The sequence below is a fragment of the Eubalaena glacialis genome, chromosome 18, assembly GCF_028564815.1.
Source record: "Eubalaena glacialis isolate mEubGla1 chromosome 18, mEubGla1.1.hap2.+ XY, whole genome shotgun sequence".
Classification (NCBI taxonomy): domain Eukaryota; kingdom Metazoa; phylum Chordata; class Mammalia; order Artiodactyla; family Balaenidae; genus Eubalaena; species Eubalaena glacialis.
Window position 1 is genome coordinate 10,329,077 of NC_083733.1, and position 27,865 is coordinate 10,356,941.

General features: G+C 45.4%; 1 protein-coding gene across 1 annotated transcript in view; it reads right to left on the reverse strand.

Moving 5' to 3' along the window:
• VAT1L (vesicle amine transport 1 like) overlaps positions 1 to 26,864 on the reverse strand; it is a 157,715-nt gene extending 130,851 nt beyond the window's left edge. The window contains exon 1 of the mRNA XM_061172851.1: positions 26,548 to 26,864. Coding sequence (XP_061028834.1) covers positions 26,548 to 26,774 — 227 coding nt within the window. The 5' untranslated portion in view covers positions 26,775 to 26,864. The remainder of the gene's footprint in view (positions 1 to 26,547) is intronic.
• Between the last annotated feature and the right edge of the window lie 1,001 nt (positions 26,865 to 27,865).

Sequence of the window (27,865 nt, forward strand, 5' to 3'; positions counted from 1 at the left end):
ATTAACCAGCCTGGTCATTAGCTGTTCTAGCAGTTAATCAAGGGTAAAAAATATACTAGGAAGAGGTTATAAGAAGACACATGGAAAGCAGCCAGACACAATGGCCATCCGCCATTCTATGAAAAACAAAGAGAAAAAGACCTAACCTAAAAGGTCTCAAAACAGCCGTCACACCTCAACCATCCCATCGACTTACATGAGCACCGAGCCATAAACAGTACCCATAATGGTGACTATGAGCCATTAAGAGACCACATTGGGTCCAGCTGCAGGAGGGTGACTGAAGAAGATAGGTCAAAGTGATGGACTGATGGGTATGGGAAGACTGGAGGGTTCATTTCAAAAACTTTAGTTATCTCTGGCTGAGAGAAGTCATTAGGTATTTTCTACAAACATATTACTTTTTAAATAAAGTTATCATTAAAATATATCAAAGTTATTGCCTTGGAAAACCACACACTTGATTCTAATGATGCTACCAATGCTCTGAACTGTTGGATTTTTTTAAAGAGCTACAATTGGGAATTGCATTTAACACCCATGAACTAATCAAGCGGGAACACATATCTCACTCAACATGTATTTTTTCCCACCAGCTGTGGTTCTAATGTACTGCCTGTTTTCATAAGCTGCCATCTAAGAAAGACACGGGTTATAGAAACCAAACTCCTCGGTCTGGCCCAAGGCCCATTAGCATCTGGCCACAGCTTCTTTTTCAAGTAAGAGACGAACTCTTTCTTAAACACAGATGGCCCATTTCTTCCTTGGCCTCTTTGGAGCCAAGGAAGCATCTAACTCTACCTACGTCTCCTGGTCTCTCCTCATCAGTCTCACCCATAAGGAATGGATAAGGGCAAGGAGGGTGACTTCCTTGAAAGATGGGTTCAAGAGTCATCCCTTTCTCTAGGTTTTGCTCACACAAATGAGGCAAGATTCACATATTGCCCCATTGAAGTATCTCTAACATGTGCCTTTTCTGAAGGCAGCTGCATGCCTCATATTTCTTTGCTTCCAGAATACCTGGCATACATTATGCCCACAGCAACACAGTAGGGACTCAAGCAACATCCACTGAATGAAGGAATATTCATGAATATCCAAAAACATGTGCTGCCAGTTTGAGTACTAACTCCTTTTTTTTTTTTAATTTATTTATTTATTTTTGGCTGCGTTGGGTCTTCCTTGCTGTGTGCAGGCTTTCTCTAGTTGCGGGGAGCAAGGGCTATTCTTCATTGTCTTGCGCGGGCTTCTCATTGAGGTGGCTTCTCTTGTTGCGGAGCACAGGCTCTAGGCGTGCAGGCTTCAGTAGTTGTGGCTCGCGGGCTTAGTTGCTCCGCGGCATGTGGGATCTTCCCGGACCAGGGCTCGAACCTGTTTTCCCTGCATTGACAGGTGGATTCTTCACCACTGTGCCACCAGGGAAGTCCCTTAACTCCTTTTAAAAAGCAGCCAAGGGATGCTCAGAGTCATGGACACATTTCTGAAATGTATGTGTAGACTTCCAAAGGTCCTGCTTTGATGGTTAACAGTTCTTAGGGTCATTTATTAACCAAAATGTTCTCCAATAATGTGGCCAGTTTCTTAAGAGCTCGGGGAGATCTGGGCACAAATCTCAATTCCATGACTTCTCCCTGTGTAACCTTGGGTCAGTTACTCAACCTCTCTAAGCCTCAATTTCCTTATCTGTGAAATGGGGGCTATGGTAGCACCCATGCCACAGGGTTGTTAATAAGAGTTAAGCATTAAGAATGGTGCCAAGTACATAGTAAGTATTCAATAATAATATCTGCATCTTCTGTTAAGAAGGCTGACGTGTGAGATACATTTTAGGAAGATTCCCATTAAACAAGAGTTAAAAATAGTTTCAGAGCTGAAGTGGGAAAACTTCAGGTATCTATAAGCTTCACTTCTGTGAAATAGCCCATTTTCTGACACAATCAAGTAAATAAAGCATCGCTGTATAACAATAAAAGGAATTTCTACGTCCCAAATCAAACACTCCATCTCATTTCACGCATATTTCAGCGCACTGTGTTATATCCTCTGTGTGAAAACTTAGGATTTCCCAAGACCCTGATGGAAAAATGCCAGAAGAAATGACTTGACAGTGCTGTAAACGTTCCAGCCCCCTGGAGAAGGCTTCATCCTAGACGCCCGTTACGCTGCTCAATAAGGCGGCCTTCAATCTCCATCCAGCGTGAAGTGGGCCCAGTGACTGTAAATGGGGAGCCAGCTACTTGATTCCAGCGAGAAGGGCTAAGACAGACCTTATAAAATCCTGTAGCATCCCATTTTGTCAGTGAGGCATGCAGTGATTCTGTCAGGATCATGGAGAATGCCAACCAACTTGAGGACAGAAACATGAAGGAGGTGTATCCCAGGGGACAGGGGATGGGTCAGTGTTGTTCATCTCAACACACAGAGGAGGTGAACAGTTGTTAATGAAGTACCCTTATGTGATGCATCAGACCTGTTTCATGGTGCCTCCCCACACACCTCCTCCTGATATGGACCTATCCAGCATTTACTGAGGGTTCAATTCGTGGCAGAAACTGTGCTAAACACTTCCCTTTTGTTATTTAAGACTCAATGACACTCCTACGAGGTGTGAACTATGCATATCCATTTTTTAGATGAGGAAACTTAGACTCAACAGGATTAAGTTACTTATGTAAGGTCTCATCTTTAGAAACTGTCAAAGTCAGGATCCGAATCCAAGCCAAGTCTAGAAACTGAGCCCTCACAGATGACGCCCTACTCCGTCTTTAAGGGAACTTCACCCACTGCCCTTGACGAAGGGGCACATCCAAGGGACCAGGTTTATGACTTCTTATCTCTTTGCCCGCTGATTGCCCCAGTGGTGGACCCAATGTTGGAGGAGTGGCCATTCATAATCTAAGCAGGAGCCCATTCAGTATAAAATAAATGAGCTGGCCCAAGAACTGGATGTTCTCTCAAAAACTATGAGTTGGGAAACATGCATCAAGAGAAAAACTTAGTACCAGAAAGGATGTCAAAAAAATAGAACTGAGCTGGGTCACAGAGCCAACCTAACAGGCTATACCAGGGTGAGTTATACAAACCTCACTGCTGAGTTATCAAGGATGCAAGGGTTCAGTCTCTACATGTGGTGAAACCCAGCCCCACATGCCTCCTGCCCTCAAATATCCAAGAGTTCCTTTGATACTTCACGCATGTCTTTATAATAGAGCTCTTTGTTGGGTTATGTGTGTGGTCTCTGTCTCATGAAACCAAAATACAAATTAAAACAAATACCATAATCAATAACCCTAAATCACCCACTGGACAGCCATTACTGACCTCATTTTTTTTCTTTTTTCAAACAAAACCAGTAACATTGTTTCGAGATAATAAGTTCTTTGCCCAAGGCCACACAGACAGTGAATGGTGAACCCATGAACTTAAACTTGGGTCTGTCAAACACTTTTTTTCCCCAACACAACAGGAAAACACAGGGGCACATCAAGCCATACATCATCATAATTATAGTGTCCAGTATTCGCTAAGATAATTTGATTTTCACCTGGAAATTTTGAGGGGGTAGCAATAACTATGCCTGATGACTCAGGCCCACATCAGGGGTAATTGTCAAATGTCTCTCTTACCTAATTTTTACATGGCTCTTAAACATTTGAGAGCATTGCAAAAAGAAATAGTGCTGCAAAGTGCTTGATGTAATGGTCTTCTAAGTAATCCTAGGTTTCTCAAATATTGGTATAATTATAAAAATAAGGCTGTTTTGTTTCCCTCCCACACTAAATTATTAGTCAAATAATAGGCTTAAAGGGTTATTACTGAGACTTAGCATCCTGAAGGAATGAAGGCCGAGGTATGAGAAAGCGACCCTGAAAAACTCAAAACACAGAATGAGGAGGTACAGGGAAATTTGGAGGCAGTCTCTTTAAAAAATAACTCTTTCATTTGCATAGCATAGTGCAGTTTATAATGTGCTTTTATACACATCTCATTAAACCTTGTAACAATCCTAGAAAGGCAAGAAGTGCAGATATTATTATTCCCATTAGATAGATGTGAATGTTGAGCCTCAAATAAGAAAGCTGACTTGTCAAAGACAACACAGTTAGTCCATGGCAGAGCTGAGACTTGAATCAAGATCTTCAAGCTCCTTGCTTATCATATATCCCATGACACCATGAAATCTGCGACGCAAGTAAATTCAGTGTTACTAAAATCAATAATTTCAAGATTCAGGGGCAAGAAGACTAAGAGAAAAATGGTGGAAGGAAACAGACGTAGGGTGCATGGGTTCCGCTTCCTGCACTGCCATCAGTGAGCTGCGGGACCTTGGCTCGGTCTTTGAAGCCCACTTCCCCCCCGGCCCCACCCCAGCTCTCATACTCTGTTTGCTTGATGGTTCTTTATCCTGTGGGCTCTGCTTAAAATATTATCAAAATCAAAGCTGAGGTAGAGAGGAAGAGATACTTGGTGGTCTTGGTAAAAGACACTGACTTGGGATGCTCAGATTCTATCTAGAAGCTGAAGGAAGGCAAGCTAGCCTTGGCGTCTGTGCTTTGTTTTCTATTATCTATGAAGTGATGGATGTCAACCCTGTAAAGTCTCATGAGAGATGTCTAGCTATTTTCATTTTATGTTCTACTAGACTCAACAAATGTTGCTCACTTGATGACGATGCTACAGGTTAGGTATTAAGGTATGGACCATTTTCATCTCCATTTTGTTCAGGAGGATGGTTAAGCCTAAAGAAGATATAGCACCTTGTCCAAGGCCCTATTGTAGGTACCAGAACTGGGGTACAAGCCCTTTTGATATGGCTTCACAGTTTGAGTTTCTGACCACTAGGCTGTCATTCTGTTACCTACAAACCATGGCAGGCTGCTGTGTATTCTTGTCCCCAAAGCTCTGGCTTGGGCTCTGTTCATTTCCGTTGGATATGCTAATAATATCAAAGAAGACATAAATTATTTCTTTTTTTATTGAAGGATAGTTGATTTACAATGTTTCAGGTAGACAGTAAAGTGATTCAGTTATACATATACATATATATATTCTTTTTCAGATTCGTTTCCATTATAGGTAGGTCCTTGTTGTTTATTTTATATACAGTAGTGTGTCTTTGTTAATCCTAAATTCCTAAATTTATCCCTCCACCACCCTTTCCCCTTTGGTAACCATAAGTTTGTTTTCTATGTTAGTGAGTCTATTTCTGTTTTATAAATAAGTTCAGTTGTATCATTTTTTTTAGATTCCACATATAAGTGATATCATATGGTATTTGTCTTTCTCTTACTGACTTACTTCACTTAGTATGGTAATCTCTAGGTCCATCCATGTTGCTGCAAATGGCATGATTTCATTCTTTTTTATGGCTGAGTAGTATTCCATTGTATGTATGTATATGTGTATACATATATATGTATATATGTATCTTCTTTATCCATTCATCTGTTGATGGACATTTAGGTTGCTTCCATGTCTTGGCTATTGTAAACAGTGCTGCTATGAACATAGGGGTTCATGTATCTTCTCGAATTATAGCTTTGTCTGGATATATGCCCAAGAGTGGGGTTGCAGGATCATATGGCAAATCTGTTTTTAGTTTTTTGAGGAACTTCCATACTGTTCTCCATAGTGGCTGCCCCAATTTACATTCCCACCAACAGTGTAGGAGGGTTCCCTTTTCTCTATACCAGCATTTATTGTTTGTAAACTTTTTAATGGTGCCATTCCGACCAGTGTGAGGTGATACCTCATTGTGGGTTTGATTTGCATTTCGTTACTAATAAGCGATGTTAAGCCTCTTTTCATGTGCCTGTTGGTCCCCTGTGTGTCGTCTTTGGCGAAATGTCTATTTAGGTCTTCTGCCCATGTTTTGATTGGGTTGTTTGTTTTTTTGATACTGGGCTGTATGAGCTGTTGGTATATTTTGGAAATCAATCCCTTGTCGGTTGCATCATTTGCAAATATTTTCTCCCAGTCTATAGGTTGTCTTTTCGTTTTGTTCATGGTTTCCTTTGCTGTGCAAAAGCTTATAAATTATTTCTTAAAGGACACCACTAAGTGGATGACAGAAGAATCAGCCCAGCTATAGTTTATTAATTTTCCAATTTGAGATAAAATTGGCCCAGTGAAGGATTTAGCAAAGAAGAGGCAAGTAGATATGGAGAGGGTCCCCTTTTATTTTCCAGGTGAAAGGAAGGCAGGGGTGGCTCATGGGAAAAGATTTTAGATCTCTTGCCATCTTGTTCCTCCCTCAGATAATCAGTATCCTCAGCATTGACCACAGGAATCCAAACACTCAGACCATTACACAAAGAATTGTATGATGAAAATCTTCCTCTTCCGGAAGACTACTTCTTTACTGATGCAGCTCAATAGAGCCCAATCATATATTTCGAATTCACACTCAATAGAAATCCCTAATCTTGCCCCATCATTGGTTCAATTGGGAGATACATGGCCAAAGAAACAACCTTCAGAAACCCACTGTTTTACTTACTGAAGGGATATTGTTGAACATAATATTTGTTAAAATATACATTCTCTTCTTTATGAAGACAGGGAATTTTTCCTCAAATTTCAGCACAAAGGTTGTTTGTGTGTCTCTTACAGACCGAGTGCAGTGTAGAAACTGATTATATTTCTTTCTTTGCATTGGCTACTAGGAAGCTCTGAACCAAATTTGTAGCACCCCTCCCCGCACACTGCAGAGCTTTCTGGCATTCATTCTCTATGTTATCCTAACACTCAACTTCATCTTAACTTTCTGAATGCTTTGGAGTTTCCATTAAAAAATATCTTAAACTCTATTAGATTCGATTTCAAACTTGATTGTGCATCAGAATTCGCAGGAGTACTTGTAAACACACAGATTGCTGGGCCCCATCCCTGCGTTCCTGACTAAGTAGGTCTACGGGGGAGGTCCAAGAATTTGCATTTCTTTCTTTCTTTTTTTTTAAATTAATTAATTAATTTACTTGGCTGTGTTGGGTCTTCATTGCTGCACGTGGGCTTTCTCTAGTTGCGGCAAGCAGGGGCCACTCTTCGTTGCGGTGCACGGGCTTCTCATCGCAGTGGCTTCTCTTGTTGCAGAGCACAGGCTCTAGGTGCGCGGACTTCCGTAGTTGTGGCACGCGGGCTCAGTAGTAGTGGCTTGCGGGCTCTAGAGCGCAGGCTCAGTAGTTGTGGTGCATGGGCTTAGTTGCTCCGTGGCATGTGGGATCTTCCCGGACCAGGGCTCGAACCCATGTCCCCTGCATTGGCAGGGGGATTCTCAACCACTGCGCCACCAGGGAAGCCCCAGAATTTGCATTTCTAACAGATTTCCAGGTGATGCTGCTGCTCCTGGTCTGGGAAGCACACTTAGAGAATCGCTGCTGTATCTATTTCTTTTTACGCTATTTCAGGCTGTGTTTGGAATGAGACAAGGTAAAAATGAATAGATGATGATTAAATAGATAAGAAAATGAAAAGCTCTCTCGTCCTCTAGGGCAGTTGAATTTTTTGATCCTAGTCCAAAGAATTATATTTACTCTTGTTGAATGTGGTCTTATTAGATTAGATTCATCATTCTGATTTGTCTGGCTCTTTCTTGGATCCTAATTCTTTCATCCAGAAAAATTGGCTTTTCCTCCTGGATTTGTGCCCTCTGAAAATGCAGTTATCATGCCATTGATTTTTATGTCTAAATTGCTGATTAAAATATTGGATAGCAAAGTCAATCCCTCCACTGCGCACCTCATCTCATCTCTTCTCGCTACTCCAAACACCACTCCAGCAATTCTCCCATCTCTTGTACATCATCACTGCTCCAGTCTCCACTACATGAAAGCTAATCAAAACATGGTCCATGCACGGATGCCGGTCTTTGAACTAGTCGCTGTCGGTCGGGAGACGATGTGTACAGAAATTGAGAGTAAGCATTCAGAAACTTCTAGAAGATTTTGACAGAGTAATTTTGTTTAGTAAAGTTAATCATTTTAAAAAAAATGTTGGCTAGGCTGTCACGTTCCAGGTTACTAAGGGTGTCTGTGAAGATCACAAAAGATGTCGTGGAGGGAATTCAAGACATAGGACCAGCTGACATTTTTTAAGTTTCTTTAAATCATGACCTCTATGATCCTCTGAAACATCTCCAAGATACTTTGAATTCATGTTAAACAAATACTGTATTAAGATCATGAGCCTCACTCTTTGTGAGCGATGGCAGTCAGTACCCTCCCCCAACGGCAATAATTGCGGACCACGTGGGTGCAGGCTGACCAAGTTTCAAGTATAATCATTTTCTGGATGCATGTCAGGATCATCGTGGTGATATATATATTTTAACGTGTACATCCTGGCTCCAGCTCTGAGAGTCTGTTTCACCCAGGCACGCATTCTCACGTGCCGTCAGCACTGAGAAAAATTGCTCTCAGTAGCCCCAAATCAGCTGTTCCCACAAAGAAGACTGTTCAAGAAGAGATGAACCCTTTCTGAGACGGGTTCTCATATAGGGCTTTGTGATGGTTGGGGGGGCCCCCAAGAAGCTAGTAGATCTCTAGAAATCCCCATTCTAATTCCTCAAGTGATGGGGCATGGGGAGAAAAGGACTTATTGGTGGCGAGTCGTTGTAGTAGACAACATTTATGTGGTGCATGCTGTGTATCAGGCATGGTGTTAAGTGTTTTATAAGTGTGATATTTAATTTTTCCAACAACCATAACAAGGCAAAGAGATACACGACATTACCTACATTTCACAGAGAACAAAACGGAGGCGCATCGAGGTTTACAAAGCCAAGGGATGAAGGCAAGTGATGTCTCCAGAGGCTACTGCCCTTTGCTTTTCTTCTGAGAGAGCATCACTCAATTTTCCCAGTTACAAAGAGGGGACTTCCCGACTCATCTGTCACATTGAGCACTTACTGTATCCCGAGCAGACACTTAGTATTGGATATCCACAGTTAACAGGGGGCTCGGTTTCTCATGGGGAAACAGAACCATGAAAACTGCTCACAATGCGGCGTGATGAGTGGTTTTACAGAAGTGTAGCTAGAGAGCTCGCCCGGTCACCAGGAGATGGGCTCACAGACAAGATAACCATGGAGTCAAAACAGTGACCCCCGGAAAGGCTTTCCCAAAGAATTGTTCGCTTTGCTGATACCCTCTGCAGTCACCAAAGCTAAATTTGAATCCTTAGCTTTTGCTTTCTGGCTCCTCCTCAAGTGGGTAGCTTCATCTCCCTGAACCTAAGTTTCCTCATCTCAAAAATGGGTTAGTAATACCCTCACCCTTTCGGGGGTTGGTGTGGATAGCATGTGACAGTGCGTGTAAAGCAGAGTGCCTCACATACCGTAAGTGCTCAGTAAGTGTGAGCTGCCATCACCGTCATCACCACCACCACCACCACCACCACCACCACCATCATCATCAACACACAAAGAAGGCGTCATAGGTCACGCCCCCTGGGAAGCAGACTCTGAGACTGAGGTTTGCATGCCAGAGGGTTTATAGGGAGTTCTCCAGGGAACACCTGTATGGGGGTGAGGGGAACTGGATTGAGTAGATGGAGAGGTTGAAACACTGATGTAGTAGTAAAAAGGACTCAATTTATCCACGGAGGGTTCTGGACCTAGGACGGTCCCTCTAGTTATGATGAATCAAGGCAAGGTGACTGAACTTTTTACCCTTGCATCAACTGGTCATAGGATGAGAGCCGCCCCCACGAGGGGATCTCATCTTGGACAAGGATGCTTCCCTCTGCTGAGGGCAATTCCTCAGGAGGGACGCAGCTGCGAACCCTCAGCAGCCATCACTCCCTGTAGCTGGGGGAATGAGCACCTCCGTCCTAAAAGAGGGTTCTGGGTCGTGTGCCCCAGTATCCACTACAAGAGGGGTGTTGTGATCTTCCTTTACTGGGTTTTATTCCCCTACAGGCACAGAGCAGTGGTCACTGATGGTGAGTATTTATGGAGGTGTCCTTTGTACAGTGGTCCCTGAAGAGGAAAAGGTCTAGGGGTTCTTATAACCAATGCTGGGAAGGCAGAAAGGAGGATGAGATCTTTAAATTGGGACCCGAAAGAATGAGAGGAAAGGGAAAGGGAAGATTTGTAGAGATCAAAGCATTAAGGAGGAGACAGACTAAGAAAAAAGAGAAAGGTAAAGGTGGATGAACCATCAAAACACATGCAGGAGTTGATCTTAAATATTCTCATTACAAAAAAGAAATGGTAGCAAAGTGATGGGATGGAGGCAGCTAATAGGACAGTGGTAATCATTCTGCAATTTACAAAAGTTGTACACTTGTGCACTTTAAACTTACACCATGTTAAGTGTCAAGTGTATCTCAATGATGCTGGGGGAAAGAAAAAAAGCCTTTTACAGGGTTTAATAGACAATTTTCACTATGAAAAAATATACATGCAAGGTTGGTAAATTGCTTGGGGAAATCCATGAAAAATCGTAGCTCGGGGCTTTCTAGGTGTCTGTGGGAAGGCGGGAATCACAGGATGCTGGAGAAGACCCGGACACCAGGGGGAACATGGTCAAATCCCACATGGGAAGTCTGGGATTCCCTCTGCTTGGTGAACATCCCCAACCCAGCATTCATGGCGGCCTCTCCCAGAGGCTCCTCATGTGAGGCTTTGCTCTGAACAAAAGCAGCCCCGGAAGCTGTGCCCTTCCGCATTCTGCTCTTGTCTCGCTGCTGCAATGTTTATCAAAGCATTGAATTCCCAATCCAAGTCGGGCCGAAGAAGTACATGTTTGAGTCATTCCCTCATGTTCCCAGAATGGAAGTTTTCGTTTTTGTTTCTTCATTGCAGCTGATAACTTGGAAACATCTAGGACCATAGGCATTGATCTCAGAAAATCTTGCTCCCAATTCTTTTTTTTTTTGTCCTTTTCCTTTCTTTTTGGCTTTAAGTACCTATTTTATGATCTCAAGACTATGAAAATAGGCTGATACAAATCTGCTATGGAAGAATAAACACTTTTTGTCAGAACAAGGAGAACTTTCATGCATATCTCAAATGGCATCTTTCATTGGGGAACAGCCCGAATTGTCCTGGATGGACCTCAGGAGACAGAAACCACCTGAGCTCTATCAGAAGTTGGAAAGAGTGTGTTATGACAGATGCCGAGAACAATCTAGTGGTTACCAGTGGGGAGAGGAAGGGGGAGGGGCACAAAAAGCGTGGGGAATTAAGAGGTAAAAACCACCAGGTATAAAATAAATAAGCTACAACCCAGGGAATATAGCCAATAGTTTACAATAACTAGAAATGGAGCATAACTTTAAAAACTTGTGAATGACTATGTTAACACACCTGAAACTTGCACAGTACTGTACATCAACTATGCTGTAATAAAAAAGGAATGCAAAAATAACAGAAAACTATAGAAAAGAGGGAGTAACCTCTGAACAAATAGTTTTGCTTCCGCTAAGATCTTCGTCAACTAGTGTGTAGACTACTCTTCAAATCCTCAACCGAGAATAAATAACTAAAAACTGACATTCAAATTGACTAAATAATTATTTCAAATTTGAAATGACATGTCAGCGAAAGAGACAGGAGAGAAATTTTCAACTCAAAAATGTTCGACTCCACCACATTTTCCAAACAGACTGTCATGTTTGATGCTAAAACATAGCATGGGATAGAGTTAAGAGCCCGAATTCTAAAATGAACCTCCTGGTTTAAAAATCTGATCCCTCTACTTAAAAACCAACCAACCAACCAACCAACCAACCAACCAACAACAGCAACAAAAACCTCCACAAAAAAACCAGAAAACTTTTTGGTTACAAGTACACCATTTTCCTGCAGTCCCCAGAGAGAATAAAATATAAAGAAGATAAGAAAAAAAAAAGCGTGTGTTATGGATGCTCAGACTCCCTTCTCCCCCATCGCTGGCCATGGCTCCTGACAGCGGTCCCCTTCGTGTCTGGCTCCACACGATCCTGCTTACCTTGTTTAACCATTATTTTTAGATCTGAAACATGAAGTTCTCTGACACATCTGATGTTTTTCATAATCTACCGCTTTACTTATTAAGTAAATAATTCTTTTGTTGCCCAGCCCAGATCCCTTTATCTACAACATAGGACCTGAATTGTGAGGGCAATACAGACTGAGCTATAGTGGTACAGGTCTGTTGTTCCTCAGAGACAGGAAATATATTCCGATCATACGTCCACATTAGTATTCAAAACACATCGGTAGTATTTCAAACATGGAACAAAATGACCAAGGAGATACACTGAGAATCTAAATATCAAGAGCCATTTTCAACAGAAACAGAAAAGCATGGCATGAGTGGGTCCAAAACAAGCTGTCCTTGATGCCAAGACTGACCCCTTGATTTCTGGACCTGGAGTTATTTATTTACTCTCAGCCTCTCCTGGGGACACAGCAGGTATTTATTCCTAAGAACGTTCTTGAAAAGGTTAAAATCTCTGTGGTCCAGGTTAGATGTTGACGGAGTCATTGACTTCAAACAGGTGCCTGGCAGTGACTGGTTGTGTAGAACATTCAAACTAATTTAATTTAAATTCCACAGACCTTCCATGATTTGGGATTTGGCTCAGGACTAATGTTACAACAATGACAATGACACCTCTGGTTCCCAAGAGTTCCGAGATCAACGAAATAAATGACTTCACAGTATGACAATTCCCCAACAGGCAGTGGGACACGGGTCGCAACTAGCACAGGGAGGGCAGTTACTAACTCACTTTGCAGGAGTCATGGAGGTTCCACAGCTAAGTGTCACTTAGGCATGGCTGCGCCCTTTGCTTCCATTCTCCCAAGCTCTCCAGCCTCATCCCACCTCTCCATGAGGGGAGAAAGCATTATGAGACAGTGCAAAGCGCTTACTGCTTGACTTCTCACTGGAGCCTCAGAGGGGCAGGGTTCCCACAGAGAAACAGTCCATTTTTGCTATAACGTGACAGCTGTCTCCTAAGTCATTGCTGCTGATAAAAACTATGCTTCCTAAAACAGTTGTTTCAAGGGGAAAACGAATAAGGTAGACTAGAGCGACATTGTCCAAAGAATATTCTGCAGTGATGGAAATGTTCTGTGTCTGCTCTGTCCAGTATGGCAGCCACTAGCCACGTGTGGTTACTGAACACTTGAAGTGTGGCTAGTGTGGGTGAGGAACTGAACTTTTAATTTTACTTAATTAGTATTTAAATGTGATTAGCCTTTATTAGAGAAATGTGAATCAAACCTACCATGAGGTACCACCTCACACCAGTCAGAATGGCCGTCATTAAAAAGTCTACAAATAGCAAATGCTGGAGAGGGTGTGGAGAAAAGGGAACCCTCCTACACTGTTGGTGGGAATGTAAATTGGTGCAGCCACTATGGAGAACAGTCCGGAGGTTACTTAAAAAACTAAAAATAGAGTTACCATATGATCCAGCAATCCCACTCCTGGGCATGTATCCAGAAAAGATGAAAACTCAAATTCAAAAAGATACACGCACCCCAATGTTCATAGCAGCACTATTTACAGTAGCCAAGGCATGGAAGCAACCTAAATATCCATCAACAGAGGAATGGATAAAGAAGATACGGTATATACATACAATGGAATATCACTCAGCCATAAAAAAGAATGAAATAATGCCATTTGCAGCAACGCGGATGGACCTAGAGATTACCATACTGAGTTAAGTCAGAAAGAGAAAGACAAATACCATATGATATCACTTATATGTGGAATCTAAAATATGACACAAATGAACTCATTAACAAAACAGAAACAGACTCACAGACATAGAGAAAAGACTTGTGGTTACCAAAGGGGAAAGGGGGTGGGGGAGGGATAAATTAGGAGTTTGGAATTAGCAGATACAAACTACTATATATGAAATAGATAAATAACAAGGTCCTACTGTATAGCTCAGGGAACTATATTCAATATCCTGTAATAAACCATAAAGGAAAAGAATGAAAAATAATATGTATATGTAAAACTGAATCACTTTGCTGTACATCAGAAACTAACACAACGTTGTAAGTCAACTCTACTTCAATAAAAAAAATGAGTTAGCCTCAGAAGGAGGCAGTAGCACAGTCACTACCCTGCTGTCTTCCTCATGGACTCTGCGCAATTCCAAGGCAGAGAGTTTGCCTTCAAATCCATTTTTTCCACGTTCTCTGCTTAGCCCAGGGCATATTCTAGCCTTGCCAACGATGATTCCTCCACTGAAGGTGTAAGTAGGAAAATACCGAGGAGTGATTCAAGCTCTTTCCTTCCTTCTGCTAGAGGGAATTATTGGTTGGCAGCCTTGTCGTGTAGCAAGGGGAAAGCTGAGAAGAACAAAGACCTGCTTGATTGATGTGCTTTGGGAAGAGCAAATATTTATCCTGGAAGATAAAAGAATAGATGTGAAGGGTGAGCAAAGATAGATGCAAAAGACCAGAGAGAGCAAGGGCAGGGGCTGAGAATCTGGGAGAGTTGAAAGAGCACAGGGAGAGTCTGGAGGGAGCAGGAGGCATTGAGGGGATCTAAATGGGAAGGGAAGTTTTTCGAGAAGTTTTTCTCCATAGCACGGATGGATCCAGCTTTGGTGTTTTCTAAAGGACTCAACAGAATTTGACAGTGCTTCTCAGTTATATTGGAAACTGGATTTCTATTCAAGGGTGAATCATGCCAGCTAAATCTAGGATACAAAAGGAAAAAAGAATAGGAAAAGGAACAAAAAATGTTAAAAGAGCAAAAAGAAGAAGTCAAGTGTCCCATAAACGCTGTTGGCTGAGGGCAGAGATGTGGACTCAGTGGGTAAGGGGGTGCAAATTGCCTTTGCTATTTATTTCCTATGAAGGAGCAGTCCCAGGGGCATGGGACGTCTCCTCTGCGGTCAGACAGAAATGTTCTCCAGGATCTGAAAGCAGAAAGGGCTGTCTTTGGGAAGGTGGGCACGTTTTTAGCTGTATTACGCATCCTGGGTTCTGGCTGCAGAAACGTTGAGTCAGAGTTTATTACAAGGTCCCCAGTTGGAACAATTTTATTCAGTTTAGCTGGAGGATACAGAGAATCCAATTACGAAATCATTCAGACCAATCATAGGGACAATGGGTTTAATAGCTCCCCATTAGCTGATTGAACTATGTGTAGCATAGATAAATGAAAAGCAATTCTTTCTGATCTTAGACAGGGATCTTTTTATTTTTTATTTTTTTAAGTCTGTTACTTGATGGATCGTCTATTTTAAGAAGCAGGTAGGTCTGCATTGGGAGGAAGGGGAGGAGGCTTTGTAGAATGCAGTTTGAAAGTTTCGTCAGAGTTTACTGTAGAATTTAGAGTGTCTGAGCCCCACTATGTATCTATTTGGATGAAGAGCAGATAAGCCTTCTGGGGGAAAGAGAAAAAACTCATCCTAAGGGTAATCTGAGTTGGAGAACAGAAGCCTAGATGAAGAAGCCTGTGGCAACGCAAGAGGAAGGTTTGACTCTGAATGTGGTGTTTGGTCCAACTCAGATTGCCCTTCAACTTCAGGGGCTTGTGTCTAGGACTGAGCAGTGAAGAGTGGGAGTGAAGTTTGATTTCAGCAAACCCTGGCTGAAATCCCAGCTCTCTTTGTCTTATGAGATGTGTGATCTTTAGCAAGTTCCCTTATTTCTCTGATCCTTTCCCTTCATCTGGAAAATGTTTGGTATCTTAGAAATTTCTAAAGAACCTTTACTATGGTGCCCATGGCACACAGAAATCACTCAGTAAAGGTCATTATGATAATAATGATGATAAATAATTAATGACAAGAGTGTCATTATTATTAGCTCCAAACAGGAGGAGGATTAATACAGAAGGTAGCATATGCTGCTTTATAACCTGTATGGGGTGGAAAGGGGACCACAGCCTAAGCAGAGGGCCAGGCTCCACCTGGGTTGGAGAAGAAATGGGGAAACATGCTGGGTGGCTTTGGACTTTGGGGGGGAGCAGCACAGAGCAGCAGGAGAGGGTCACAGTCAATGGGGAGCCAGAACTGTGTTTCTGAGCATCCAAGCTACACCCCCTAAGAAACCCTTGCAACTATCTGGGAGGTGTTGAAGGTGGGGGGCCTGATACCTACAAAGGAAGGTAGGAACAGAGTCATGGACATACTGGGTTTTTTTTGTTTTTTTGTTTTTAATTTATTTAATTTATTTATTTTTGGCTGCATTGGGTCTTCGTTGCTGCTTACAGGTTTTCTCTACTTGCGGCGAGCGGGGTCTACTCTTCGTCACGCTGCACAGGTTTCTCATTGCAGTGGCTTCTCTTGTTGCGGAGCACGGGGTCTAGGCGTGCAGGCTTCTGTAGTTGTGGCTCGTGGGCTCCAGAGCACAGGCTCAGTAGCTGTGGCACACGGGCTTAGTTGCTCCGCGGCATGTGGGATCTTCCCGGACCAGGGCTCGAACCCGTGTCCCCTGCATTGGCAGGTGGATTCTTAACCACTGCACCACCAGGGAAGCCCAACATACTGTTTTAAAAGGGGATTTTTTTTCCCCAATAGCTTGAAATATTTATTCATTTACTTTCCAGTTTTATTGAGCTGTAACTGACACACTGTATTAATTTAAGGTGTACAGCATGATTTGATGTGTGTGTATCTTACACAAGGATTACCACCATATGTTTAGTTTAGTGAAATGTTGTTTGGACACCCAGGCTGGCAGGGCCTGGCGTCCCCAGGTGTACGAGCATCGCAGGAACACTTGAGTTCAAGTGCTCTTGGAATAACCATCATCAGAAGCAGCACACCGGGTTCTCTCCAAGAGCCCTAGCCTCCGGTCCCCGATGGAGCCGCATGGCAATACGGAGGAAATTACAGAGCATCTTGAGAAGTCAGAGGCCCACATTTCCCAGCCTCGGGAAAGTAGTTATTAGAGGGTTCAAAAAGTGATCTCTAGGGACTTCCCTGGTGGCGCAGTGGTTGAGAATCCGCCTGCCAATGCAGGGGACACGGGTTCGAGCTCTGATCCGGGAAGATCCCACATGCCGCGGAGCAACTAAGCCCGTGCGCCACAACTACTGAGCCCGCGTGCCACAACTACTGAAGCCCACACACCTAGAGCCTGTGCTCTGCCACAAGAGAAGCCACCGCAATGAGAAGCCCGCGCACCGCAACGAAGAGTAGCCCCCGCTCACTACAACTAGAGAGAGCCCGTGTGCAGCAGTGAAGACCTAACGTAGCCAAAAATAAATAAATAAATTAAAAAAAAAAGTGATCTCTAGTTTCAAGAGAACAGACTGTGTCAAGGAGAAGTAAAACTCTCCAAAAACATAGCTCATTTGGTATTCTTTCAACTCCCCACTCAAAGACCTGCGTGCTGGAGAGACGTAGACTTTTGTCAGAGAAAGCTGAGATGGCAGAGGGGAGGCTGAAGGCACATTAGCGTGGACGGGCCACTGTTTGTGTTAGGAACGTCACATTTACAAGTGACACTGCCGCTTCTGCCAAAATGTACACTAACAATTTGGGGGAAGTCGGTAACATTGGGCTGGCCAAAAAGTTTGTTTGGACTTTGCCATAAGATGGTACAGAAAAACTCGAACGAACTTTTTGGCCAACCCAATATATTCACTCATTCCCCCAAACACTGATTGAGCACCTACTGTTACCCAAGCCCCAGGCTTGGTGTTCATCGCTTAAATGAGAACAGAGAGAGTTTCTGGAATGTCCAAGATGACCAGAGATTTAAAAGATGATGGGCCTCAAAGTTGAAAATATTATATATGTTATTTAATACGATTCAGTAACTTGGTGCTGAGAGATGTAAAGTCCCAAGACAGGGACTGGAGCTGCCTTCTCCAGTCCCCTGCCTGATTCTTCACTTTTCCTGGGTGAAGAAGCCTCTCCTATCCCCCATGATGACTGCCATTTTGATCAGTCCAGTGTGTCTCTTACCTGCGCCGTCTGATAACTGCCCTCCATTCCATTTAGAGTATCTACCCCACCCCCACCCCGAACACACACACACACACACACACACACACACACACTTCATGAGCTCCTGGTGGGGCTGTCAATCATGAGGCTCCATTCTTCTAGGTCAGAATAGGACAGAATGGGGCACAAATGTGGCCAATCACAGCACCTCACTCCCTTGGGCCAAACAGAGAGAGGGACATCCAGGGGCTGGTATTGTGATTCATGAAGGGCCAATCAGATTCCTTCCTTGATATATGAAAATTGGGAGAAGAAAGTTCTCTTTGCATTGGGGCTTGCTAAACTTGCAGAAGGCAGCTGGGGCGAAAGGCCGCCATCTTTCCAAGTCTCAAGAAGGCAGCTCATTGCAGTAGGAGCACATGAAGCTAACAGATGAGGAGAGAGAAGATAAAAGATGGAAGGGTCAGGACAGGGGAGAGCCTAGAAGTCCAGGGACAAGTTCATCATGACAGTCACCAAGGCTGAAATGAAGGAAAGAGGGGTCAGAGCAAAAGTGACTGGTCTTCTTTTTGAAGATCCCTAAGCTTGGCCCAGCTTCTGGAACACAGTAGGAGCACGATACATTTTGGTTCCATTTCCTCTCTTGTTCCTTCAGGAATTCATCTGGATCTTCTTGTTTACGTCATGCCACAGTGGCACATTCTGTCCAGGCTACTTTTTTTTTTTTTTTTTTTAATTAATTAATTTATTTATTTTTGGCTGTGTTAGGTCTTCGTTTCTGTGCGAGGGCCTTCTCTAGTTGCGGCAAGCGGGGGCCACTCTTCATCGCGGTGCTTGGGCCTCCCACCGTCGCGGCCTCTCCCGTTGCGGAGCACAGGCTCCAGACGCGCAGGCTCAGTAGTTGTGGCTCACGGGCCCAGCCGCTCCGCGGCACGCGGGATCCTCCCAGACCGGGGCACGAACCCGTGTCCCCTGCATTGGCAGGCGGATTCCCAACCACTGCGCCACCAGGGAAGCCACAGGCTACTTTTGATGTTAGGGTCTTGTACCCTTTGGGGAAGACATGTGGAATCTGAACAGGGACTCCATTCAGAAAACTTTATGACACGTGGAGGGACTTTCTAATGTCCTATTTTTTTGCACCTCCTCCTCACCACACCATTAATATATATTAAACATACACTGTACAACAAGGACTTCATTCATTCAACAAATATTAAATATGCCAACATCATTGCTAAATACTTTAGACATGATCTCTCTTTTGATCCTGACACACACAAAATTATCCCATAAGGACTATAATTATACCCATATTACAGATAAGCAAACTGAGGTTTCAAATGAGTAAGTCATTTTCCCAAGTTTATAGAGATTGCTAAAATGATCAGCTTCAGGACTTGAATCCACATCTGTTTCACTTCAAACATTAACTCTTTTATAACCAAAAGCATCCTGCCTCCCATCCAGTTTGGGTGTTTAGTCAGTGCCAGCCCAAGAAATGAATCATTATCATTCTTTTCACAGAAGATAATTACCCTGCAATGGGCTCTGGGGACTACAGGTGTTTGGAGAAGTCAGGAGTAAGAGGACCCAGTGCTTTAACTTGCCAAGGGGGTTCTGTTTGGGGAACCACTGACTTGCATGTTCCTGCCCCCAGGACAGTGCTGGGGAAGAGGCTTAGGCTGAGGGATCAAGGGTCACTGACGGAAGGAGATTGAGGACAGAAGCTCACTGCAGGCTGTCATCAAGAAAATACCGCATTTAAAGATGAAACAGCCCCTTTCACTGGAGCATCTATTCTGTCTCTTGGGCCTTCAAACATTACATTTACTCATTTTAATACCATGGCTCCAACCGATGTTCTGTGTGAGATCACACACGGAGGAATCAAACTAATTTGAGATTACACGCCCACTGCCCTTTCCTAGGAAGAGCATCTTCTTGTTTCTAATTAAACGTTTTCTTCTATGACAAATGCCAAGATGCCAAAAAAGATCCCTATGAAGAATAAGAAGTGGCAGGAACTTGGGGTCACGGGGGCACTATTCCCCATGTCTGGGTGAGCTTTGTTGTTGGCGCTGAATGTCAGTGATTTGCCCAAAGGTCATGGGATTTTGGGTTCTTCTGGATGAGTGTGAACCAAACTCCAGAGGCTGGGCTGTTTTGCACACCCAGCTATCAGAGAAATCCGTGCTGCTACCCCCAAATGAGTGTGCGCAGAGCTGGTGTTAGGGTAGCAATACATCAGTCCAAATCCATTCTCAACCCTGGGCATAAGACTCAAAAGCCAGCACCCTAGTCCCTGCTGCCCACGTAGTTTGGTGGGAGATTATTAGGACAGGGAATGGGAGGATGGGGTCATGTCCCAGTTCTGTCCTTTGCAGCCCCGGTAACAGAGGAAGGAAGATAACTTTTACTGAGTGCCCACTATGTGCAAGGAGCAGTGAGGACTTTCACAGCCTCTCAGCCAGTCTTCATAACAATACCAAAAAGAGGGTGTTATTACCAACGTGAGGATACGGACAAGGTGAAAGTGCTGTCTGCCTACCATCACACAGCCATGGTGAGGTAGGGTTAGGGTAAGAACTCAGATCTGTTGTAGCTTCTCACTCTTTCATCTCTGAGTCCCTTTTTCTTAGCAAGTAAAGATGATAAACTCATGGGTGAGCGACAGATGAAAAATGACAAGGATGATAGGCTTTATTGCTGCAAAGATGCTGCCGGTGGAGGGTAGAGTGAGCTTGAGTATCAGTCATCACTCCCTTTGCCCATCATGAGCCACTGCCATTGGCTTCTGTCTAATTAAGATCAGGCTGCTGTTTATGGGAACCTGCTCTATGTCAGATGTCCTATAAGATGTTCTACATTTCCTTTTTGAATGAAATAGAAGAAACACTGATTCTGGGCTTCCTTTCTTCCTCGAATTGCTGGGGAGACAGGAAGTCTATTCCATTATTGGATCAAGAGCACACATTGTCACCATCACCAGCCCTCGCCAGGGAGGACCCAGATAATGGGAAAACGCAAACTTCGATGAATAAGAAAGACCCCAGAAGCAGCATCTCTACCTTCTCATCACCAAACAGGGCTCACTGTGACTCAGCAGAGTCATCCTTTCCTATCAAATCCTCATAGCCCCATCCAACACAGAGTGACTCAGAACACCTTATTCCAGTCTCTGTGCCAGAGTGGCTCCTGGCTCAGGTCTTGAGACCCTCCAAGCAATTTCTCAGTTTTACAAACATCTGTGTCACTTAACCTCATACACTCCATTTGTTTATTTGAATAAACTCAGGGAAGATCATATTGGCCATATTTCATTGGATTGGCCTTGTCAGGGACACTTTAATGCTGTGTTGTTTGGGGACATCCTGCACTCGAGTTGCCAATGTAGCCATAGCCCAATGGAGGCCACAGGGGCAGAGGAAGGAACTCAGTGTCTTGAGTGATGAGTATATCGAATCAGCATGGGTATTCTGGGTCAACAGCCATAGCAATGTGATCCTAGGTGGATCCCAAAAGCATCCCAGACCACAGAAATGGACAGAAAGTGAATGTGGTTCAGAAGCACAATGGCCACTTTGGGAGACAAGATGGCACCATGCAATTTTGAGTCTTATCAGCTATACTTCAGATCAGTCAAATGCATCCATGGTTCTTTCTCTGTATTTCCGATTCCGGTCTTTGTGTCTGTCTGCCTCTCTCTGTCTCTTGGTCTTTCATTGTCTTTCTGTCCATTGTGCCTTTGTCACTGTGTCTCTCTGATAATCAGACTCCCACATGTAAAGAGTCCAGGAACAAGACAGACTTGGATTTTTATACTGCTCATCCACTTAACAGTTTGTGATCTTAACTTGTCTCTGAATGTCAGTTTCCCCATTATTAAAATGGAGATCGTAACATTGACCTTGTTGAGTTGCCATTAGGATAAAATGAAACAAAGAGTGTATAGCAGGCAGTTCAGTTGCTGGCTCCTAACAAGTGCCCAATAGATATGAGTTCCCTCCCCATCTCCAGTGCACTTTACCCTCGTGATATATTAGGATCCTACCAATCTGTTGGCTTTCCTCTAGCGTGGCCTGCCCTCGGCCCATTTTCAGATCAGCCAATGGAGCCATTGGCTGATGGCTGCAACTATTTTTCATCCAGTTGGTCTCATTCCAGCAGTTTCATGTGGCCTCTTGCTGTAAATCAGTCTGGGCAAATACATGTCCCCAGTCCATTAGTGCCTTTCCACCACAAGCCAATTTGAGCCCCAAAACAGACCAGCTTCTTAATGGCCACTTAAATACATTCCTGCAGCCCAGTCTGGAGACCCTCAGCCTCAAATCCCACCAGCTCCTGTGCAAAAGAACCTCCACTGTTACAAGACTGCTGGCAGCAAAGGCATAGATCGGACCCTTAACACCTGCGGGGGGCAGGGCGGGGGAGACCACAAACCCAGGTTTGCCTAGAACGGTTCCAGTTTGTCCCTGCTATCCCAGAGTAATTATTAGCAGTGTCCCTTTCACTCTCCAAAGAGTGCTGGTCTAAATGATAGACTATAAAAGGTATCTATGGAAACCAAGAATAATAGTTTATAGTTATAATAATAATGTCTAGCATTCATTGATCACTTGCTCTGTGCCACACATCACCATAAAGGTCCTGATGCACCGTGGGCTCAGTGTGACGCAGCAGAAACCCCCTTACAGCACTCTGAAGGGAGGTGCTATTATTATCTCCATTTTATAGAGCAGGAAGCTGACGTTTAGAGCAGTAGGCGACGCGGTCAAGGTCAGCCAGTGTAGAGGGCGCTGGCTGTGCCTCACTCAGATCCCTTTTACTGGGCGGTGCACCCATCCTCCGGCTGCTGGGAGAGCTGGCTGCTCAGAGCTCAGGGCAGTCCCCGTCCCCTCTTCCACGGGGAACAGAGGCTCCACGTCCCCACGTGGAAAGCAGCCCAGAGCCCAGAACCGACTGATGACAGGGGCTGGGGGGTGTGGGGGCCAGAAGGCTTCCCCCATTGCTACAAGGTCAGATTGACTCTATGGTACAACTCATGCTCCAGAACCCCTGGTGGGATCCAGCTGAGACCCAGCTCTTGCTTGGCTACTTCCCCAGCCCCATCCTGCTTCCCTTGCTCCCAGTCTCCCGAGAGCACCTCTTACATCAACCACTTCAAAAAGCATCCCTGTCCCAGGCTCTGCCTCCAGGGGACCAGTCCTAGGATAGCCAGTTAGCAGGTGGCTGAGCTGGGACTCATGTCTAGGAAGGTCTCACTCTTCATCCCTAAGCAGATGTGATATAACACTGCCTATATTATACATCTCCAAGTCATCAAGTCTCCAGGAAATATGTCATACAGGCATAGATATGACAACAGTCACAACAACTACCGTTTACTTAGTGCCAACTTTGGGCCTCTTTCCTGCATCTGATCCTCTCAACACCATGATGTTCATCTTAGTATCCCCATTTTGCAGTTGAGGCACAAAAATCTTGGAGAAGTTAAGAGAGATGCTCACCGAGGTTACAAGGATACATCTTTCTACAAAGGCCAGGCGCTTTTTCCCCTCGGCCAGTTAAATCGCTTGCTGTGTAAATTGTTCACTGAATGGTAGATGAAACAGATTCCCCATTAAAGTTGATGCTCTGGCAACAATTTAGGTGGAAGACTGGGCTATCCCTCCCACCCTGCACACCCCGCAGTGGTTCTTTCTGAGCCGCGTTTGACCATCAAGCCTCCACTTTGGGGGGAAAGCCGTATTACTCTGGGAATGGCCAGAGAATGTTTCCTTAAGCCAGACATAAACAGATCAAAGGAGCCATATTCACTGAAGAAAGGAAAGAAAGCCAGCTTATGTGCCAAAGGTCCGGAGAAGTAAATTACATATCTTGTGGCTTTTCCACAGAGGGAGACAAAATAGAATAAAAGGAAAACAGCAGAGCTTTAAGGAGAAACAAACCAGAATTCAAATCCTATCTCTACCACCTGTGTGATGTTTTAGCAAATTACTGAACATCTCCAAGCCTCAGTTTGCTCTGCCATAATACCTACTGCGTTAGACCACAGATGAGAGGGGTAAATGAGATAAAATATGTATTTCCCCCTGCCTCTTCTCTTCCATTTCCATAAAATTTATACAGTAACCAACTTGGACCCTCATTCCAGGTCTGAATACTACTAGTTCAGATAAACTACGCTTTATTCTCTAGCAAAAAGCATATCCTATTTGATGATAAAAGGTTTACATTAAAAATAGAGAATGAGAGAGAGAGAGAGAGAGAGGGAGAACAGATAAGAGGGAAACCTTCATCCAGGAGGCGATCAGCTGAGTCATAAAACTACAGAATGAGTCATCCTGGCTCCCAAGGCTAAACTTACAATCAATGGGCATCTTTGGCCAGCCAATCCTAACCTAGTGGAGAAAGAAGGGCCCAGCGGGCAGCCCTCACAAACCGATTCCAGTCCCCCCTTGCAAAACCGATGATCTCTGCTTCCAGCTTCGGGGAATGAACATCAACCTGGGCCTTTGCAATACTGTATTCCAAATCCGCCCCCTCACCCCCCATGACTGGCTAGCTTTCTGAACAACTGGGGTGGGAGATCTGCAGTGATTCCATTGTGTGTGTGTGTGTGTACGGCTCCAGTGAAGAACAGGCTTCAGTGTCTGGCTTTGAAAATCAATCTCCCGGCCTTCATCTTGACATTTATTATTTCCAAACGCTTCAGATTCTCTCAGCATTTGTGCAGTAAGCAAAAGACTGGAGAACCCAGACCTATTTGCCCTGCAGATGACAATCTTTTCTCTTAAAAAGTAGCTTCAACATTTTCACTCTCTGAAAATACACTCTGACGAAGAGTCCTAGAACCCGGTCCTCAATTTGAATGGAGGGTCATAAATTACACACACACACACACACACACACACACACACACACACACACACAGTATTTTTGATGGGTGGTTTAGGAAGGAGAATTATCAATACACAGTTTTAATGTTACTAGATAGACATTCTTCCACCAGCAAGTGAAGAAAAATAATGACTCAACAATCCCCCTCCAGGCGTCTTTCCTCCATCCATTCATCCAGCAGTAACTTAGTCATTCAGCAAGAGCTTATTCAGGATATACTGGGTGCCAAGCTCTGCGCTGGGCACTGGGAATTTATTGGTAAGCAGGGCAGAGGTAAGCTCTGTCTTCTGGGATCAGCCAGCTTGGTGCAGCAAGAGTTAACAGAATAGAACCGTATAGGATCCCCCAGCTGGCCGGAGCCTTGTCCCCTGCCCTGAACTTCCCAGGGAGAGGCCCCCGTGTTTAGAGTCAAGCATGACCAGCCCCGTACGTGATGCGTGAGCCAGAGAGCAGCGACCGCCTCTCTCCAGCCTCCTTCCAGTCTGGCAAAGGAAACCCGCGTCTGCTCTCAAAGCGGCAGAGGGGAGGGGAAGCTCCTTTGCCTTTTTCTTGCCTCTAGATTGTTCCCAGATTCTGAGTTTGGGGGTCTAACCTGGGAACCGGTGAGCTGGCTGCTGCTTTTAGGGAGCAGTGTCTGTTGGGGGCTTTAAAAAACTGCGATGGGAAGGGGTGGGCCCATCTCACTGTGTTAACAGCAACTTACCCTGGAAAGCCTCCCACGCTGCTGCATGGACAACTCAAGAGTGGTGGTCCAGTGAGCCCTCTGGGGTGAGCCCTCCCTCCCCAGAATTCCAAGGAAATGACCATATAGTAACAGCACAAGAGAGGCTTAGACACTCCAGGAGGAATCCCAGCCGGTTGGGGGGCGGGGGGAGGGGGAAGGGAGGAGGGAGGCGGCAGTCTGAAGTTCCCCGGGGAGGAGTGGGGAATAGAAGGGCACTCAGATTGCTGAGCTCCTCCTGAGATGGCAGCAGGAGTTAGGAGAAGATTCAGTTGTTTTGTTTGTGTTTTTCCTCTTCAGAGAAACACAGAAGATGCTTGTGGGGAAAGAGGGGGGATGAAGTAGCAGTCTTGGCCTCACCCCTCACGGGGCTTAGATGCTGGGTACCTAGGATGCTTCCCAGTCCCTTTCCCCATATCAGACCACAAGGACGGGAGTGCAGCGGTGAGGAGGAAGGACGCATTTCCCCAGCCCCGCACTTCGTCCCCAGCCCCACCAGGACAATAGCATAGAGGCTGAAAAGATCCAATATCAAATCCTGGCCATGCCACTTAGTGGCGGCCGAATGATCTTGGGCAAATCACTCTCCGAGCCCTGGTTGCCGCACCTGTAATGGGGGACAATGATGGTACCTAACTCACTGGGTCCCAGGAAGTATTGAATAAGATCGCACACATAAAACTCTAAAAAAACGATAGCTCGTACACAGTAAGCCGACGGTTATTTTTTAAGCATGTTATCGTCAAACCCCCTCTCCTGGCAGCTTAGCTGTAACCCCACGGAGAGCTCCCGCGGCGCAGTCTTCCAGACCCTGAGCGCGGGGCGCCACATCGACCCTTCCCCTCTCACAGGCTCCTCCGGTCACCCCGAGATCCGGCCTGGGGAGGGCGAGGGCCGCCTCTCAGCACCCTCCCCAGCATCAGCTGGCCCAGGGCCTCGGGGAGGCTCTGAGACCCGGGTGAGGGCGCGGAGAGGGGTGTCCACGGAGGGTCTCCCCCCACCTGCTCCCCGGAGCGCTGAGCGCGCAAAGAGAGAAAAAGAGAAAGGCGCGGATACTGGACCAGGCTTTGACGCGGATCTTGAGCTCGCCGTCCTGCGGCTCGGGCATGGCCTTCCTGGTGACCCGCAGCTTGTTGAGCCCCCCGAAGCCGGCCAGCACCACGACGCGCATCTCCTGGGCGTCCCCGAGGCGGTGAGAGCCGCCGCCGCCCTCCGCCGGCTCCTTGACTGCCTCCTTCTCGATCATTTGCTCCGTCTCCTCCGCCTTCTCCACGCCTTCCTTGGCCATGGCGCGCGCGGGCGCGGGGCGCACGGGCTGCAGCGGCTGAGGCGCGGGGGGCTCGGGGCTCCTCTCCCGCGGGTTCCTCCTGTTGAATGTGGGATGCTCAGCGGTGCAATGGCTGCAGCCTCTGCGAGCAGCGCAGAGGTCCACAGCCTCCGCCGTAATCCTCCCAAGAGCCGCGCCCCTGTCCGCCCCACCTCGCTCCCCACCGCTCTTCCCTGCCCGATCAAAGCCTCAACTCCAGTTTCTCAACCAGTGTCAAATCAAGCTCTTGATCGTAGACCCAGAGTCCAGATTTGCCCCAAACTCGTGAACTAAACATGAAGAGAGGACGCCTTGTCCTCCGCTGTGGGCGCAATACTTCATTATATACGGCGCAGGCTGGGCGCCTTGAAATGGACAGAGATGAATGTCTGGGTCTGGAGGATGCCTCCCCGCCCCAAGGTTGCCTCCTCTCCCACCGACATGCGGGGGCGGGCAGGATAGACTGGAAATGGTGCTTTTTCCCAAACCATCAGTCCCAGCTAGAAGAGGGGAGAGGTTCTGGAAGCTGGAAACTAGAAATCCCTCTCGCTGCCCCGAGGAGTCCAAATCCAGGGCCTTTGCACTCAGGACCTCCAGGGTTATCGCGGATGTTCTTTACGGCATCGCCAGGAGCATCTTCTGATGGCTAATTCTCACTACCCGCACCATTTGGGGCCGCTAAAGAGGCTCCAAAAAGAATTCAGTACCAGAAAGCGGTCCTGTTCTTGATTTGACCTCCCTCCCCCAGAAGATCAGATCAGTGTGCACCCCTCTGCAACACAGTTGTGTACACACACACACACACACACGTGTGTGTGTGCGCGCGCGCAGCAATAACTAGCTTTTTGTCTTTTGTTATCGAGGCCTTTGAAAAAGAGCTCACGGGAAAATCTTAGATTTTTTTTTTTTTTAAGGAAAAAAGATGGGGGATTGCCTTACGGCAGTTTAAGGAAAGATGCAGTTGAGGAATGATAGGTGTATATTCTAGTTACTGTGCAACCACAGCCAGCCTTGGGATCTTGGATGACTCATTCAGTCTTTCAAGCCTCAGCTTCCTCATCCATAAAATGGGT